This window comes from Fusarium subglutinans (genome assembly GCF_013396075.1).
Source record: "Fusarium subglutinans strain NRRL 66333 chromosome Unknown NRRL66333_c0000010, whole genome shotgun sequence".
In the NCBI taxonomy this organism is placed as follows: Eukaryota; Fungi; Ascomycota; class Sordariomycetes; order Hypocreales; family Nectriaceae; genus Fusarium; species Fusarium subglutinans.
The window spans coordinates 15,834-33,445 of record NW_023502073.1 but is presented as its reverse complement, the minus strand read 5'-3'; the positions used below and the strand labels follow the sequence as shown (position 1 = coordinate 33,445).

General features: G+C 48.6%; 5 protein-coding genes across 5 annotated transcripts; 4 read left to right on the top strand and 1 right to left on the bottom strand.

Moving 5' to 3' along the window:
• Nucleotides 1–410: 410 nt before the first annotated feature.
• On the top strand, nucleotides 411–3,370 carry FSUBG_1661 (serine threonine kinase; the record flags this gene model as incomplete). Its single annotated transcript, XM_036679352.1, has 2 exons — nucleotides 411–1,346; nucleotides 1,394–3,370. 2 exons carry the CDS (start codon nucleotides 411–413, stop codon nucleotides 3,368–3,370), a joined length of 2,913 nt encoding a protein of 970 aa, XP_036542800.1.
• Nucleotides 3,371–8,590: 5,220 nt separating this feature from the next.
• On the top strand, nucleotides 8,591–10,092 carry FSUBG_1660 (acyl desaturase; the record flags this gene model as incomplete). Its single annotated transcript, XM_036679351.1, has 2 exons — nucleotides 8,591–8,882; nucleotides 8,957–10,092. 2 exons carry the CDS (start codon nucleotides 8,591–8,593, stop codon nucleotides 10,090–10,092), a joined length of 1,428 nt encoding a protein of 475 aa, XP_036542799.1.
• Nucleotides 10,093–11,132: 1,040 nt separating this feature from the next.
• On the bottom strand, nucleotides 11,133–12,559 carry FSUBG_1659 (uncharacterized protein; the record flags this gene model as incomplete). The annotated part of the gene is made up of 2 exons (XM_036679349.1): nucleotides 11,133–12,245; nucleotides 12,335–12,559. The coding sequence occupies 2 exons, from the start codon at nucleotides 12,557–12,559 to the stop codon at nucleotides 11,133–11,135; spliced, it is 1,338 nt and encodes a 445-aa protein (XP_036542798.1).
• Nucleotides 12,560–13,534: 975 nt separating this feature from the next.
• Nucleotides 13,535–14,518, top strand: FSUBG_1658 (cyclin; the record flags this gene model as incomplete). The annotated part of the gene is made up of 2 exons (XM_036679348.1): nucleotides 13,535–13,759; nucleotides 13,826–14,518. 2 exons carry the CDS (start codon nucleotides 13,535–13,537, stop codon nucleotides 14,516–14,518), a joined length of 918 nt encoding a protein of 305 aa, XP_036542797.1.
• Nucleotides 14,519–16,825: 2,307 nt separating this feature from the next.
• FSUBG_1657 (uncharacterized protein) lies at nucleotides 16,826–17,089 on the top strand (the record flags this gene model as incomplete). The annotated part of the gene is made up of 2 exons (XM_036679347.1): nucleotides 16,826–16,944; nucleotides 17,005–17,089. 2 exons carry the CDS (start codon nucleotides 16,826–16,828, stop codon nucleotides 17,087–17,089), a joined length of 204 nt encoding a protein of 67 aa, XP_036542796.1.
• Nucleotides 17,090–17,612: the final 523 nt, after the last annotated feature.

Sequence of the window (17,612 nt, the reverse complement as noted above, 5' to 3'; positions counted from 1 at the left end):
GAATGAGTCAAGCAAACATTTCCTTTATCCTGTTACTCACTTCAAAAAACCTCTTTTTCAATTGATAAGTTGGTTGTGTTTGTGTGGTTACTTGACGGGCTTTCACCCTGTTGCCGTTTCGCTGGCTTGCATATTCTACCTACTTTTGCTATTATATACGTTCCCTACCTGCACGGCTGCTATTTATCCATATGCATCTCCAGGTTTTGTTTTTATAACAGGCAAAAGTTGTGAAACGATACAGAGCGTGGTATATGCAGTATCACAAGTATCGACTTGCAATTGCGTTTTCGCCACTAAGCAATCACCAAATCGTTAAGTGTTAAGCCATTTCAACGTGGCTAGCTACTGATATCGATCCTTATTGTGCCTGAACACAGCAGTACGCAGCAGGTCGCAGTGCCGCGGCCATGGCTCAGGCCGGCGTAATAGCGTCCGAGCCACCGCAAACGCTTCGTTCACAAACAAATGCATTGTCCGGTACTCAGGGATTCTTTCGGAAGCTCTTTGGTAGACAGAGTGGCAGTAATACGCCATGTAAACCTACCGAGCAGCCAAAGAGTCCTCAGCATGAGGTCGACCTGGCTGACCTTGACAAAGGCGGGCTGATTCGCCGAATGTCTCGAAGGGTTGTGCCTGGACTACCTCGGGCGCAGACATTCAAACGCCAAGTTTCGGAAAGGAGGACTAACCTATCGCCTATTGAGCCAACTCCAGATGAAAGACGGGCTGTGTCTATGGACCGACGCTCTTACAGACCACGATCACCGTCAGCCTCGCAGCCCGCCACCAACCCTCGTGTCAGCGCCCCAAGCTTTCTCGGCTCCCCTCAGGACGAAATACCCCGATTTGTCCCCTCTATATCCGTCAATGATGTTACGGATGAGCCGCCTAGGGAACCTGCTGACAGAATACTGCATCCGGATGAGAAGATGACTCTTGCGGACGAGTGTCCAGCACAAGACGCCTTGTCTACTGCAGACACTCGTTCGATAACAGCATCCCAGTACGAAGCTATAATCCACGAAGAGCTCGAGAAGACATGGATACTGAATCTCAGTATGCACTTCCGAGACCGGTCAAAGAGGGAAAAGTTCTTCGTTACGTATCGTGAGCGTGATCACCTTTGGAGGCGCGTAACGATCTCGCTTGATTATCGAGATGCGCCACCAAACTCCCTGGAAATGGATCTGATCAACACGCACTATCAACGAGAGAAGAGTGCAAAAATTTATGAGGCGATTAGGGAAAGCTTGAGGGACATTCAATTTTATGACACTGTAACAAATTTGAAGCTTCAAACCACCGATGGAAGGCTTCATGTGCACGTAGTTGAAGATGGCAATGTCGGTACTTACGATAGACTTACTGAGACCAAGCTAATGATCTACAGGAAATTATACAATATCCCACTGTTGTCCAAATCAAGCATCTGGGTTGTCGCCGCATTCGAGAAAGAGACATCACTTTTGAATCCCACATGTCTGGATTTGTTTATAAAGTCAATGTTAACGGCCACACGCTCATCAAAAAGGAGATTCCAAGTCCCGATACCATAGACGAATTTCTGTATGAAATCAATGCCCTCAATGCTTTAAGATCCTCACGCAATGTCATTCACTTCTACGGTGTGGTTGTGGATGATCAAGATCAGAATGTCAAAGGTCTTCTGATCAACTATGCGGACCAAGGAGCTCTCATCGACGTGATCTACGAGCATTGCAAAGATGGCGACTATGATCTTCCGTGGGCGACGAGAGAAAGATGGGCCCGGCAGATCGTGGAAGGGCTGTCTGACATCCACGAGTCAGGGTTTGTGCAAGGAGACTTCACACTATCGAACATCGTTATAGATGGTTATGGCGACGCGAAGATCATCGACATCAACAGAAGGGGGTGTCCAGTAGGCTGGGAGCCCCCGGAAGCAACCCCTCTGATTGAGAGTAACCAGCGCATCACCATGTACATCGGCGTCAAATCGGATCTATACCAACTTGGAATGGTGTTGTGGGCTTTAGCAACTCAGGAAGATGAGCCAGAGGCACAGGGGCGACCGCTGATACTTGGTCCTGAAGTAAATATCCCGGACTGGTATCGACAAATGGCAGAAATCTGTTTGAGCAATGACCCGCGCATGCGACTTCAGGCGTCTGCTCTTTTGGAGATGTTCCCTCGGCAAAGGGAAAGCGAAGAGATTGGACAACTGAACCCCCCTGAATCGATAGTTGACGAAGGCTATACCTTGCATCAATATCTTGTTGATGGATATCATCCAGAAAACCTTCCACAAATCAGGACGGTCGAACCGCCCAACGATTGGTCTTACGTGAACCAACCCGGTGCGGAAACAAGCCCTGTCAGATACGAACCATATTACTACACGCGCGGACGCTCTCCCCCGAGCCCATTGCCCAGTAATTGTGATGAATACAATTCGCCCCACGGCTTATACGACATTGCTGCCTGGGCAGCGAACCGGAATATACCTTCATCTTATAGTGATGTAGGACCTGAAGGAACACCACTTGACGAAACGCCTACTGCCAACAAGTCAGCACTCATCGACTCGGATGCACTCACGGCTCCCGATTCAGCCTTGGAGAGGCACGAGACCCCAGCTACTTCGACCTCAACCCCAAGCCCGACCCGAGGTATGGGTTTAGGAGATGATTTGCATGCCATTCCCATTGCGAAAGTTGATGAGGTTCACGCAGGTCAAGGAGAATTCGTGAGCGGCGGCGACAAGGATAATGCAGGAATAACGTACAACGAATCAGCGCTCGGCTCAACACAGTCGGGAAATATCACTCCTGGAGACAACGGCACAGTGATACGGGATTGTGCGCAAGACACCAAGGAGGGTGCACCGGGAGTAAAGGGGAACGGAGGAAAAAGTCTTTTGTCAGCAGAAAAAGGAGAAGATGTTGGAGGCGAAGAAACCAAAGAGGCGCAAGCCTTGTATCAGGAAACAGGAAACACATTGGAGGAACTACCCAAGAAGAACGACAGCCAAGAGACTCAAATGCTCCAACAAGGGGGCAAAACAGAGGATCATCAGACGACGTCTGCAAATGAGAGGGACGTCTCTGACGAGCGAAACACAAAAGCAGAACTGGATGCGGAACAAAACGCGGCAGAAAAGCAAGGGTCCACAGTACCTGGAACCAAGCAAGCGACAATGGAGAAGGGAATGATACCAGTGGAAGCAGACAACAGAGAGAAAGAAAAGATGACCGAGGAGGGTATCGAAGGCACTGAGTCTGTACCAGAGGTTCAGATTTCAAACTTATTGACTCACGACGAACCGACGAAAGAAGGGACTATGACTGACGACGTGTCCAAGGGCGCGAACTGTCGGTCCGGACTCTAATGAATGTCTATGAACGGCATGGGTTGATGAACGTTGAGCTTGAATTCATTTGTATTGACCACGTTATATTTTACCATGTTTATTTCATATGTTTCTTGTTTAGCGGGATATAGGCAGGCATTTTGCATAATAGGGCGCAAATACAAATACTGTTGATCGAAATCTATGCTCAGTTTTGGTACAATTGCCTCGCTACGTGTGCATACGATAGGCAATAGCCGCTTTCTGATGTAGCTTTTCTCTGCATATTCTTTCTCAAGTAATCTTTACCCTCTTATCTCTCAACTCGTTTTCTTACAACTCTACAGTACTTAACGTACACTCGTTCTCCTCCACAGTCACCGAAATGAAAGGCACGTCCTCACGAGTTCGCTTAACCACCTAGGATCGTCTTGTGCGATGAGTTTCCGAAGATATCAAGAGCACGTGCCCGCTACACAAGCTAATCCAGGAATTCAAATCGACTCATATCTTCCACGAAGATGCTCTCTACGATTGGGTAGAGTCAACGCCAAGAAGGAACCAGAGATCATTGACTTCTGAGATGCTTGTTCTCCGGGTGGTACCTTGACAGCTACTGTTATCTTGTGCCTCTACTTTGTTGCTCTCCGCCAGCTACGTAGAGCCAGGAACGAGAAAAAGAGGTTAGAGTGAAGATCTAGTTCGTCTCGGCGTTCGATATGGTAGTGGCCTCGCATACATTGCTACATCTTTTGCTGCAGTCTAGTCAATAAATTAGGCCTCAGATTGGTAAGGCGCCTCGGAGTGTCATTGACGAAGCAGCAGCAGCAGCAACTAATACATGATTGTTGGCACGAGAAAGTACAACTAGATTGCTACCATTTGTAGCTCGGTGATCATAGAGAGTGGTTTCAAATGTTGTGGTTGTGCAGTTGCACTGGCCTGAGCCATCTGTTACATCTTGTCTTATCATGGAATCGCCCAGGATCTCTAGACCATCGTAATATCCAGCATAACCAGCTATGAGCCTACTATTTTGTACAAGGGCCGCTCAGACAACTTCGCGTTACACCAGAAGTTTGTAGCACAGCAAGGTGAGCAATACCTGAGCAGGTATCAATAGCGTGGTGGTATTGCGCACGAACTCATGCCACAGTCTCGTCCAAAGGACATAAAGAGATCAACCGCACAGTCCGCACAGCCAATACTGATGAAATCAGCAGAAACCCCAAGCTTTGAGCTTATCACCACGAGCCTTATGATAGAATCCTCTAAATAAGATGACCGAAGAGGATAGAGGCCCAAGTTCCGACTTCTTATCCTCAAGTTCACGATCGTATCCTCTCAATCTTTACCTGAGGCCAGGAGAGGAGAATCGAATATTTTCCACACGGGACAACCTGAGCCCTGCTCGGTAGAGACATGCACTAGATGCACGCAACTGCGTGAAACAGTAGATCAGATTTTCCGAAAGGAGATTCTGGATAAATTTGTTGAAGAAGAGCCTATCGATAGTCTTAATGAGATATGAGATGGGCTCACTGTAACGCCTTCAAATGATCTAAATCTCAACCTCTGCTTGAAGCTGGTACATACATACTTCCGCTTTGTGCGGCGCAATACTGAGGATCTTATTAAGCGATGCTGCCTCGTAGCAGCTATCGCAAAGACGAAGACTACCCGGGTCACCTGAAGACATCGATATTGCATTTACGGAATAAAAAAAATAAAATAAAAAAAAAGCTTCAAGGCAGCACCTGACAAGCTATCAAACTACAATCAGTGGATGAGAGACATATATCGTCTGTTCTAGATGAACACCGCCCAGAGCAAGAGGGCCCTGACTGGCAAGCCCCAGAATCTCGCAATTGACGAAGTCACTTTCGATAGGTAGTGATAGATAGACGCTGCAATCAAGGTCGATGACTATGAAAGAGTTGATGAATACCTTAGTGCCAGGGAGGAAAGGTTAGGGTATAGGGCGCTAGTATATGAAATCATTACGAGAAAGCTTTAGAATTGTTCTAGAATCCATCAACAAACTTGACGTTTGACATCACGTGAGATGGTCTGTGATGGGCGGATTGAGTCGAATTTTTCTCTGCCTGAATTTTGATTGCTGATGACGGAGGAATAACTAAGGCCAACATTGAACTGCAACTTTTTTGAATTTGGAGGCGAATGTGGAGCCGCTTAAGCTTGGCGAATCCCGATCTTTGTGTTTCTGTTGGGGAAACTGGGGAGAATGAACCAGGGGTGTAAAATATATGTACGTACCATCCCTGCTCAGGCTGGAGCTCGGGAGAACGGGACAGACTCTGAAATGGAATCGACAATCCTATTGCACTCGGACTTGGGGCACGGTAAGAGAGTAGTTAACCGAGAGAGTCTAGAAAACCGAGACCCCTCGAATGAACAAGTCATGTCAGAAAAAAGCCAAATGGGCCGAGGTATCGTTCGATCTGGGGGAACAGAGGTTGTACGTATTGGCCTGAAGTTCGCGATAGGGCTGATATGTTGAAGGCCATCATTTTGCTATTCTTTGCATTGGGATTCAACAATTGACAATATCACAATCTGATGAATCTCGGAATGAGAATCATATGACGTTTGATCAATCAGATGCCTATAGCTCGAGCACATGGCATGATAACTCGGGATATGGCGGACGTTGCAGTTATGATATCAAAATGTGAGGTGAGGTGAGGTGAGGTTAGGTTGGTCAAGGATCCCTATCAAGATTTGAGGGTATCAAACTGAGGCATGCACTGTACAGTGAGAACCGTGCATTGGCTGGCACTTACTGATGCTAGCTAGATCTTTGAGATAAGCGTGTGAGTGCGAACGAGTGAATGAGTGTGTGTGTGCCTATGTACGTCAAAGCAGACGGGAACAAGCCTCGGCATGCCCGGTTTTCAAACGGTGCTCAACCAGAATTGAAGTGATTTACATATCAACAGCTCAATTGGGATCATTTCGCCACTTCAACTGTCAATGCAACAGAATTTCACGTGCCTGTCTTGGCCTCTATCGTTCCGTTTGTGATATGTACTGTCCAACCTCAGCAGCATCGTCATCAACGTCTAAAAGTGCATCTACCAACAAAACACCTTGGATATCGATGACCTGCCAATAGATCGGGGCTTTTTCAATCATGCCATGCGAGATCCCACAATCGACTTCGGCAAATAGAATCGCCTCTTAACAAATCAGTGGAGATGTGGATTCAGTATTTTTCTCTCTGATTTTTCTTCTTCTTGAGGCTTGACTTAGATCCAGTCTCACTCACAGTCTCGAAGCTCAGGCGGCTCCGGGGTTTTCGTGTGAGCTCCCCTGCATGGAAGACGGGCATGCACTGGCGCGTTGCCTCTTGCAGGGCTAGATGAAGATGTGCCGTCCCTTGAAGTGGAAGTACTCTCCAGCCTAAAATTGGCCGATAAGGTACTTCGTTTTTGGCAGGGGTACCCAAACGATTCCCGGGCGCCCAGCCGAGCCCCACACTTGATTGGAGCCGCCAAAAAAGTTGTTGGGGAAGCAAAAAAGGTTGAGAGAAGGAGCGATCAGGTCGACGTCGACCTTTCGTCCCAGCTACAAGACCCAGTATCTGTCCGAGCAGACGTCGCCCAGTTGATCTTTTGTATTTGCGGAGAAAGGCCGACATACACAATTTCAGCACAATGAAAGCGTCTACTAACGATACCTATCGTGGGCTGATTACTGGCATCATTCCTTCATCTAAGTGGCAGGGCCTAAGGAAGATCTCGGTAACTCGAGATGCAGAGCGGGGAGTTAGATGAGATATCCATACATCGTAAGTTGTTGGAGGAATGGTCATCTGAATTACAGTGCTTGCCAAAGGTTGATGTGAATCACTTACAGCAGCTGTGATTAGGTAGTTGGTTGTGACAGGTTCATCAGTTTTGACTTCTGGAAGACAATGACACAACCAATTTGGTATCAGGTCCAGCCAATTGAAACGTCGACATGCTCAACTACCTCCAACAAGTCCTGCAACTCGCTTAACCCAATATCAAAACTCCTGATAATGGTCGAATTGATAAACTATCCGTCTCAGTCAGTGAAGGGTTCATTCAGTACCTATTGCACTGTACTGTGCAGACAATGAAAGTCCCTGAATTCATGATGTACGGAGTATAAGCGCCTCTATTGATCAAGAGGGTTAGGTTGCCGGGAAGCGACGGGAGCTGCTGTTGCCTTTTCTTGGTCCGCCCGCCCCAATGGATTTTTCCCCCTTTGATGGGGAGACGGTAGGCGTGTGTGGCATAATACGCCGATTCAACCTCACTCACAACTTGGATACAACCACAGATAGCATAAACCTATCTGAATGGATAGCAGCATTCCATTTGCTTCATCCTCATCAATCTTCACAAGCAAAGAACATCTCAGATCACCGAGGTTCGAAGCACCATGACGACTTAGATACGATTGTATAGGCCTATCAGTCAGACGTCAACAGAAACCAAACTTGCCCCAACTTTGTCTTGAGCTTCCCCAACTCAAAACCGACACGCAATTCTGGTCGAAAGGAAGAGCTTACCTGGCCGCCCGTCATTGTCATTCATCATCTGATTCTGTATCGGCATATGCCATCGTCTTCATTTGCCTCCGCCTCCTCGCTTGAGAAGTCGATTCACACAAACTCCAGCTCTGGATGACCAAAACGGCTTCGTTTTACTTCCCCAACCTTGAATTCGCCGCCACAACAAGGGTTAATTGTCAATCCGAGGTCCCACTCAGGCCCTGTATTTTTCCTTGCCTCCTCACTGAAAGAAGCGCTGTTCGGTGTCTCTGTCGCCGCTGAGAGGGAGGCAGAACAGCCCGGACAAGGCCTGAGACTAGGACCCTCCACTTGCAACCCTCCACTTGTCTCACGCCTCTCAAACCCACTACACCCCCCCTCCCCAGTCTCTACCGCTTCCTCGTCCTCATCCAATTCAATCGATTCTTTCCTGCGCCCAGCTCCGGCTCGGGTCTGTCTCTGATAGTATAAAGTCCTTTTAGAGCCCTCCGCCCCAACCGGATTTACTTCTCGACCAACCTCCTCCAGTTCCTTCCCCTTCCTATAAACTCTCTTCACCCTTTGTTTAGGATACTCTTCATCCTAAAAAGGTTCAGTTCTCCCTTCACTTATCTGAGTAACCATCAACTTTGTGGTTCTCTGTGTTGGGTTCCTATATCTTCGAGTCGACGACGCACACTTGCCATCGCCAGCCTATAATCGACAACTCGATCGATATGGCGACAGCTACTGCTGCGGGCAAGAATGCCCAGCCATTCCCTGATGGCACCAAAGACTATGTTCCTCTCCGTGCCGGCGGGGCCAAGAAGGATGCCAACAAGGTCCATATTGCCGATACTCCCATGACCTGGAGCAACTGGCCTCAGCACATCAACTGGCTCAACACCACGTTGGTTATCTTCGTTCCCTTGGCCGGATTCATTTCCGCCTACTGGGTTCCTCTCCAGCTCAAGACTGCTCTTTGGGCTGTCTTCTACTATGTTCACACCGGTCTCGGCATCACTGCTGGTAAGTCAACACCTAATGAAGGAAGCACTGCTTCTAAATCCTGGATACCATCGATCAATTACTTACAACACCAGGTTACCACCGACTTTGGTCTCACTCTGCCTACAAGGGCACTACTCCTCTCAAGATCTATCTCGCTGCTGTCGGTGCTGGCGCCGTTCAGGGTTCTATCCGATGGTGGTCATATGGTCACCGTGTTCACCACCGTTATACCGATACTGACAAGGACCCCTACTCCGTCCGCAAGGGTCTCATGTACTCCCACATGGGCTGGATGATCCTCAAGCAGAACCCTAAGCGACAGGGCCGTACCGATATCACCGATCTCAACGAGGACGCTGTCGTTGTCTGGCAGCACAAGAACTACATCAAGTGCGTTCTCTTCATGGCTCTCGGTTTCCCTGCTCTCGTCGCTGGTCTGGGCTGGGGTGACTGGTGGGGTGGACTCGTCTACGCTGGCATTCTCCGTGTTTGCTTCGTTCAGCAGGCCACCTTCTGTGTCAACTCTCTTGCCCACTGGCTCGGTGACCAGCCTTTTGATGACCGCAACTCACCCCGTGACCACGTCATCACTGCTCTCGTCACTCTTGGTGAGGGTTACCACAACTTCCACCACGAGTTCCCTTCGGATTACCGCAACGCTATCGAGTGGTGGCAGTACGATCCTACCAAGTGGAGCATCTGGTGCTGGAAGCAGCTTGGTCTTGCTTATGAGCTGAAGGAGTTCCGTGCCAACGAGATTGAGAAGGGCCGTGTCCAGCAGCTCCAGAAGAAGCTTGATCAGAAGCGTGCCACACTCGACTGGGGCATTCCTCTTGAGCAGCTTCCCGTTGTTGACTGGGACGACTTCGTTGCCCAGGCCAAGGCTGGAAAGGGCCTCGTTGCTATTGCCGGTGTTATCCACGACGTCACCGACTTCATCAAGGACCATCCCGGTGGCAAGGCCCTCATCAACTCCGCCATCGGAAAGGACGCTACCGCTATCTTCAACGGCGGTGTCTACCTCCACTCCAACGCTGCCCACAACCTTCTGTCTACCATGCGTGTCGGTGTCCTCCGCGGTGGTTGCGAGGTTGAGATCTGGAAGCGTGCTCAGTTCGAGAACAAGGATATTACCTACATGAACGACTCTGCCGGTCAGCGCATCATCCGTGCTGGCTCTCAGGTCACCAAGATTGTCCAGCCCGCTGCCAGCGCCGATGCTGCTTAAGCGGTACAATCTTTCTAACGACGACAAGAGGAGGAGGGGTAATTGATCGACGTGCAATGTGGAAGGATACAAAAATCGTCATGTCAGTAGAGACATGTCGTTGAAAGGGTGTGGGGATACAGTCAGCCACAGATCACATGTCAAAACATGGACTTTAGGCGGGCGCCACACCCATCCCTGGAGGAAGAGACAAAAGCACAGCACGTTTTTAACGCGAAATCATAAATTCGACTCATGAATGGCGTTGGGGGGTTTCTTTGTGTTTTGAGACTACTTTGCTTTTGACGGCTTTGAACAATACCAAAAGAGAATGGTTAAACATGAAATCAGCGAGCTGCACAACCACCACTTGGTTCTTCATTTGATAGTATGACTACCTACTCGGAAATACAATTTTTTGAATAATATCAAATTTTCAATCAGCTATGTGAATTCTATCTTGGCCACATACTATGTGACGTGACCTATGTTGTATGAAGCTGCATCATGAGTGCTGGCCACCTCTATAACACAAGTATCAGAACCATTCCTAAGTCCCTGTACACCTTGGTGATGTCTTTGAAATTCTTAAAGCCTATTTAGTGGCTCGATGTATGCCAAAGGCTTAGTTTAGTGTCCATAGGATTTCAAATCTGTTTGCCCATGTTTCACGGAGTATCGTCCTTTATGTCGTTCTGCTGTATGATATCTCGTGACACGATGCTCGATGCGAACTGTTCGCAAGACTAGCCAGGGGCCTGGTGTTCTCTGACTTCATCCGAATGGCCTCGGGTCACATCTTTTTAGATATCCTGCCCAATGTTGGCGTACCACCGACGTCTTTCCCCTTTGTGGCCACGCAATGCTGCGTCAGACAAGATCCTCAACTCTCTTGACTCGAAGGTGGTGGAACGGGATGTAGCGCAGACAGGGGGCATGTTCCAAAAGAGGCACAGGTAGCGGGCCACCTCAGCAATGCACATCGACTGGATATTTGCAACGTTGTCTGTCTTGACACTGCGAGCTGAGTCTAACAGCTCTCACTCTCAGATACGATGACTTCATGGAGTGGCCATTCGTGCTTTCTGTACTGCCAATTCAGAGCTCTTGGTCCATGCCCCATTCGGGGTCTGACGATAACACAACAGGCGCCCGTCGTCACCTGTGCTGCCCAATATGTGACCATCGTCATCGAAGCCCACACGCCACACAGGGGTACGATGGTTGTCCAGCTTGGATATCTCTTGAAAGTTGTGCTTAACCTGGCCCGGTTGCCCCGACCATTGTCGATCATTGTGAGAGCCTGACTTTGCAAGACTGGCGCTGAGCCCAGAGGTATGGTGCTGATGTTGGTGGTAACTGTGGGACGGTTGCAGCTGAGGCGTGGTAGCTTGTTTGTCCGTCGGTGTCGCAGTTCCGTTTGTTCTTGCTTGTGGAGTCGAGTCTCTGGTTGACATGTGCGGTGCTGAACGAAGGAGATCGGCTGCAGACCACGACTTGCCGTCATCTTCGGAATAAGGTGTCTCGATTCGGAAAACGCGTGCATAACCATCCTGACAGGCTGTCGCAATAACATCATAACCTCTGATATTGCCTGCAGCCCATGCGACATCCCGTACTAGACCTCGATGACCCGTTAACTCGACAGCAAGATAGAACTCCTTCTGGGTCTGTTGAACGCCTATAGAAGTCGCAACAATATCCCGCGATCGATATACTTTTACGGTGTCCATTGCAGCCACCACGAGACCTAAGGAATCCGATGGTACGCCGGCACGCAGAGCTGTATAACATGGTTCTGGGTTGGGGTCGAAGCGCACACGAAAGGCGAGCTCTTCTCCTCGACTTGGTTTTGGAGCGACACTGAATTCGTCGATAGATGCATATTCTGAGAGGTTCTCGGGCTGGTCGTTTTCGTAAACTGTTAAACGTCCGTCTGTCGCGAGGAGCGCAAGATATGTATGCCTCGTCTCCTCATTATGCTTCATTGAAAATGATCGGTAGGGGGCTTTGTTGGAGCGTGTATCAAAGGCCGGCTTTCCATTACCAGCTCGTCCAGTACAAAATCGCCGGCCAGGCGCAGCAGAGGGATCCTCGGCCCATAACCGGAACCACCCTTCAATGCCGAGGGAAGCGATCAAATTAGGATAAACAGTCGCGGGGAGCCATTGAATCTGCAAGAGTGAGGGAATAAAGTCAGCGCGCGTGTGCGACAGAATGACACAGGAGGCAGGAATACTACGAGACAAGGGGGCTGCGTTACCTCTATAATCTCGCCGCCATGTGCAGTCCATGTATCGCAAAGGCGCCATGTGCCATCCTTGTGACGGTTAAAGACGCGGATCTTGCCATCTACTGAACCAGTTGCGCAGCGATCGCCGTAGGTGTTGAACGCGACGGCTTGAACGAGATCTTTATGGCCGTGTTGGAGGTTGAGGTCGAAGGCTGGTGTTTCTTCGCCGGGTGATGGAGGGATTGAGGCGGTCATTATGGAATCAATCGCCTAGACTATTGAAGCAGTGTACAGTGAGAGAAATCGTCGAGTTTATTGTGTCTTGTCCTATAAGTGAGCTCCGATATCGTCGTCTGATGTCTTGAGGTGGTGGTGATGTGTTGTTGACTTGGGACATGCTGAAGCTCCACAGCGGCTCAATCTAAGGTAAGGTACCTCAGCTCAGCTCAGATCGGTACGTACCGCAGCCTGTCAAAATGCAAGTTCCCCGCGCGAGGTGCCTGTACCTGTGCCTGTGCCTGGGCTTGAGCAAGTCACCCAATCAATATGAGGTATCATGATATGATCAAGATTACTTTATATGATGGAATCTTCTAATTAAATAATTGGTAGATCTTCCTAGGTATTTGTGTACAGTGCTATGATATAACGACTGATATTACCTATATAGCAGACTATTCTATGCTTTACTGGTTGATGTTATCCTTCTCCTAAGATGAGCTGCACGCGACATAACGGTATAGCTTATACCACACATAAAGACAAATTTTAAGTGGTACTTAGATATATCCTTATAGTGAATTAGTAGAACTCTTCATATGACACATGGATGTCTCCTTGTTCTCTATTCCCAAGCCTTCTCATGAGACTCAGAATAGTAGTCATGATGGCTTGAGGTCACTCATGTTCGGCTCTTCTATACACAACAGGCTGACTGATCTATTTATGAGGGAGCAACCGTCGTGGATGCAACCGTTGAGACTCAATCTTGATTGTTAGCAGGCTCCCTTTACATAAACTCAAAAAGATAAATTATGGAGGTTATCATGAGTGATGCACTGTAAATGCAGGGATCTTTGGCTGTTCCACAGCGTACGAGGCCCGCTGATTTGTCCTGTCCAGGCGAGTTCTCCACATGCAAGTTAGAGCTCCTCAGTCTTGCTAAACTTCAACCCTTCCATCATCAACAACAACATCACCTTTGCTTCGTGATATCTCATATACCCCAACATGGCGCATCTTTTGAATCCCCTTGCGACAACATCTCAGATCTATCACAAATCATCGTTCTCATCTCTGCCCAAGGATCTCCAAGATACAATATTCATCACTTCGCAATGCCTCACACAAGCTGCTGGCCAGCTGCTAGAGCTTCCTCAGTCTGTCACTGCACAAGCAAACGTCATCCTGGCGCGATATTGGCTTGTCGACCCCCCAATGGCCAATGAATTCAGTGTAAGACCAAACCCACACGCAGTATCTCTCTCAACTTCATCTGACCATACTGACCCGTGCTCATAGGACACATCTGCTGCTGCTCTCTATCTAGTCGCAAAGATGGGACCTCAACCCCGGTCAGCGCGCGACATCTCAAATGTTTATGCCTACCTCTTATCAGAGAGTTCATTATTCTTAAGGACTCCGGAAATCCCAAAGAATGACCCCAGGTCGTACTATGTACCTGAAGCGGACTACCATGCCTTTCAGACTCGCATCCTTGCCATTGAAGCTCGTATTCTTTACACCCTCTCTTTCGATACACACGTCTCGCTACCTCATCCACTTGCAGTTACTTACCTTCAGACCCTCGATTTTCTTGCTCAGCCTAAATCTATCATCTCTCTACGCACCATTCAATACCTGAATGCAGCTCTTCTCTCCCCTCAGATGTTGTATCTTACTCACCAGCCCCATGCGCTAGCTACAGCTGCTATATACAACGCGGCTCGTGATGTTGGTGCGAAGATGCCGGAGTGTGAATGGTGGGAGGTCTTCGATGTCGACCGAGAAGAGCTCGGGTTCCTTGTTGTCGGAATGCGAAGCGTGGAAAACTACCTTCGCAAGATCAAAGAAGATGTGCCGGATCTAAGCGTGGGCATGCCTACGCGAAAGTTGATAGACATCGAGCTGCAAAGGAGGGGCGTGGGAGGCGGGAATGATACTGCCGAGGTTGATGAAGAGCAACAACTCATGGATATGATGGACAGCAAATGATCGCGTGCCTTAGTCCTTTTGACTCTGTGCTCGGTATCGAAATCGGTCCTGATGCAGCAACCTGGAAGCAAGCGCCACTATTTCGCGCGTCGCATGTCAGACAAGACAAGGGCAATAATAAGCTGGTGCATGCAGTTGTGGTTCTGCATATTCCAGGGCAAACTTTGAGAGCATCAGGCCATTATCGCGAGTCTCACTGGCTACAGTCAGCCCGGCTGAACGGAAATGACAGTCGATGGTCAAGTCAATGGATCAGTTGCTACGGTGTGGCATATCAAGAGCTGAATGTGGCATTCAAGAAGCAATTTCCAAAAGTCTAGAACCAGCCACTGGGAATCAACGATGAGAGAAGAGGAAATAATGCAGGGAGAAAAAGATATGTGGGCGACAACAATGTCCCATGCATGTGTGTGTGTGTGTGTGTGTGTGTGTGTGCGTGACACTTTACCAGCCGGGTTTCTGGTAATTGCATCGATAATACCAGCTCTACCAAGTCAACGTACACCCAGAGTGATACTTGACATCGTTTTCTTACATCGTCGTGACCCGATTCATGGTTCTAGAATTCATATACAACATAAACTATTACGTTTCACCCCGCGATGCACAATCTCAAGCGGCAGAGGCGGTTACTCTCAGACGCACATAGCTAAAATCAACCGCCAATTCACCCATGAAACCTGCCAGAGCTCCATCAAGCAAGCTTCTGCCGTGTTTGTTAGTGACATGCGGTGAGGACAAACTAGACTGTGGACCTCTTGTACCCCAATCTGTTAGTCATATACCATAGGAAGACCTTGCTATAGTAAGGGGTTCCCCGAGCTTTTGGCTTGGTCTAACACAATCAGCCTCGAGGGCATCGTGGAGTTGAGTGCGGGGGATTTGAAGAACTAGCGCTGCCCTCCACGACCAGCGTTGTTGAGAACTGTTCTCAACGTTACAACAAAGTATGTATTATGAAACTTGAGAATGATGTAAGTCGTAACCGCGTACCGGTAACAAGGCGTTCAGAGACCGGGGTGCAGGATCCATCACAGCCTTGAATATCTGATCTTCCAGTCAAGTGACGACTATCGTGTACAGTACACGTAACAGTACATACTAGCTAACTGATTAACAAACACCGTCGTTTTTGTAATGCCATTATCTTTGGCTTGTTGCAAAAGATGTGAGACACACTATCTTGGCAGAGCCTCTTGTTCAACCCGTCCTACAGGAATAGCCTCTAGTTTAGACAAATCGATCTGACATAGCGCCGCAAAAACCTTATCTTTCCGCGTACAAAAAGCATAAAAAAGAGACTAGAAAATTCTCATGATAGCCAACTACCTATTCGGGGACAAGTCGTCGTCGACAGTGCAGAGTGAAGGTATGTAAATCAGGGGGAGGCCCGGTTAGCACGGAGTGCGAGGATATCCGTTGCCGCAGAGCAAAGTACATACTGTAGAGCAAAGCATCCAATTGAAGCGCGAGTAAATTATCCCATTGGAGCGAGCTCGCTCCGATCGACAAGGTCATCCCGCGGCTTTTTTTCTCTCTAAAATCTTGGGGCGAGGCGAGAAATCGGGGTTGTTGATTGGTTCGATGGACAGGATAGGAAACCCTAGAAATCTGCTGCAGTTGGGGGGTCTTCTAGAACGACATCTCTCTCTTTTCCCGTCTTAGCCGGGCCGTGTACAGTACTGTACTTAATTGTGGTTCTCTTATGGGATCTGAGAATGGGAATAGTTAGTTGTAGGATCAGATTACATACGTGACTACTGTAGAGATGAGTAAAGAAGAGAGCCGGTCTCGGTGATGGAAGTGGCAATACCTTTAGAATCATCGACTGTTATGAACCGTTACACGGCGGCCTTGGACCCCCATTCTCTGGAGCATGCACGGAGAAGACGGAAACAGGGGTGCACTACCAACCAAGTTACAGTAGTTACATATGTATCGTCAGAAAGTTGGTGTGTGCACACTCTATCCGCAGTTGGCTTCACATCGTGGGGCAAAGCTGAGGGTGTCGTTGTCTGGTCCTGGTCCTGGTCCTGGTCCTGGTCTTGTACTGTAAGAGAGAAAATGGCTCACTCTGTTTAGTTTCGTGGAGCATCAGCATCAGCATCAACGGGCAAGGCACGCACATCGTGGAGAACGATGTGACGGGATACGTATCTTCAATCACGAAAGGTATATTAAGGCACCTCGACCTCCTTCTCTAAATCTAGCTACCTACCTTTACTCTTCTCTCTCTCATTCTCAGTCTTCCACTGTCCATCCATCTTCTTCAACTTATACACACAAACAACCACCGCAATAATCACAATGTCTGACTCCGTCACTCCTCAGACCCCTTCCCACTTCGGTGAGAACAAGGGCATCAAGTTCACCTTCAAGACTGGCAACGCCCGTTACCAATGTGTTCTCCAGGACCGCGCTCACTAGTATGTTGGACCCTCTCACCTTGAACTTGAGCCTCAAGCAAGATACTAACCATGCTCCAGCGAGCGCACCAAGGCTTCCCGCCAGAACTCTACCGACTCCATCTCCTCAAACGAGTCTATCAAGACTGAGAAGTCTTCCCACTAAAATATGTGTATGGGATAATGGCGCCTTGATGTACCTTTAAACATAAAGAGGGTCAAGGTGACCATAACAAACAATCAACCAAAATGGGGGGAGTTTATTATACCACAATCATCTGGCATTATTAGCGACGGTTATACAGGGGGGACATTTGGCGTCTCCATGAATCAAACAATCTTTCTACTGTTACTCTACTATTCTGTTCAATGCGCACTGCCGAATGTGAGTGTGAAGTCATGAACGTGTACCTCCATACCAAGACTCGTCTGTGGGCAAAGTGGCATTTCACCCAGTGAGAGGAGCCAGATGACAAAAAGACATTCGAATTGTCAGGTTCATCTGCAAGATCCCGAATGCCAAGTTTTCCCAAGTCACGCTCGGCCACTGCAAAAAGAAACGGGGACCCGACCCCGTATCTCGCTCGGTGTCTCGCCTTTTCACCTGGATGGATCAAAAATACCTAGTAACTACTCCACCGTATCAGGACCGATCCTTGGGATCAGGAACAAAACACCGAATCAGTGAG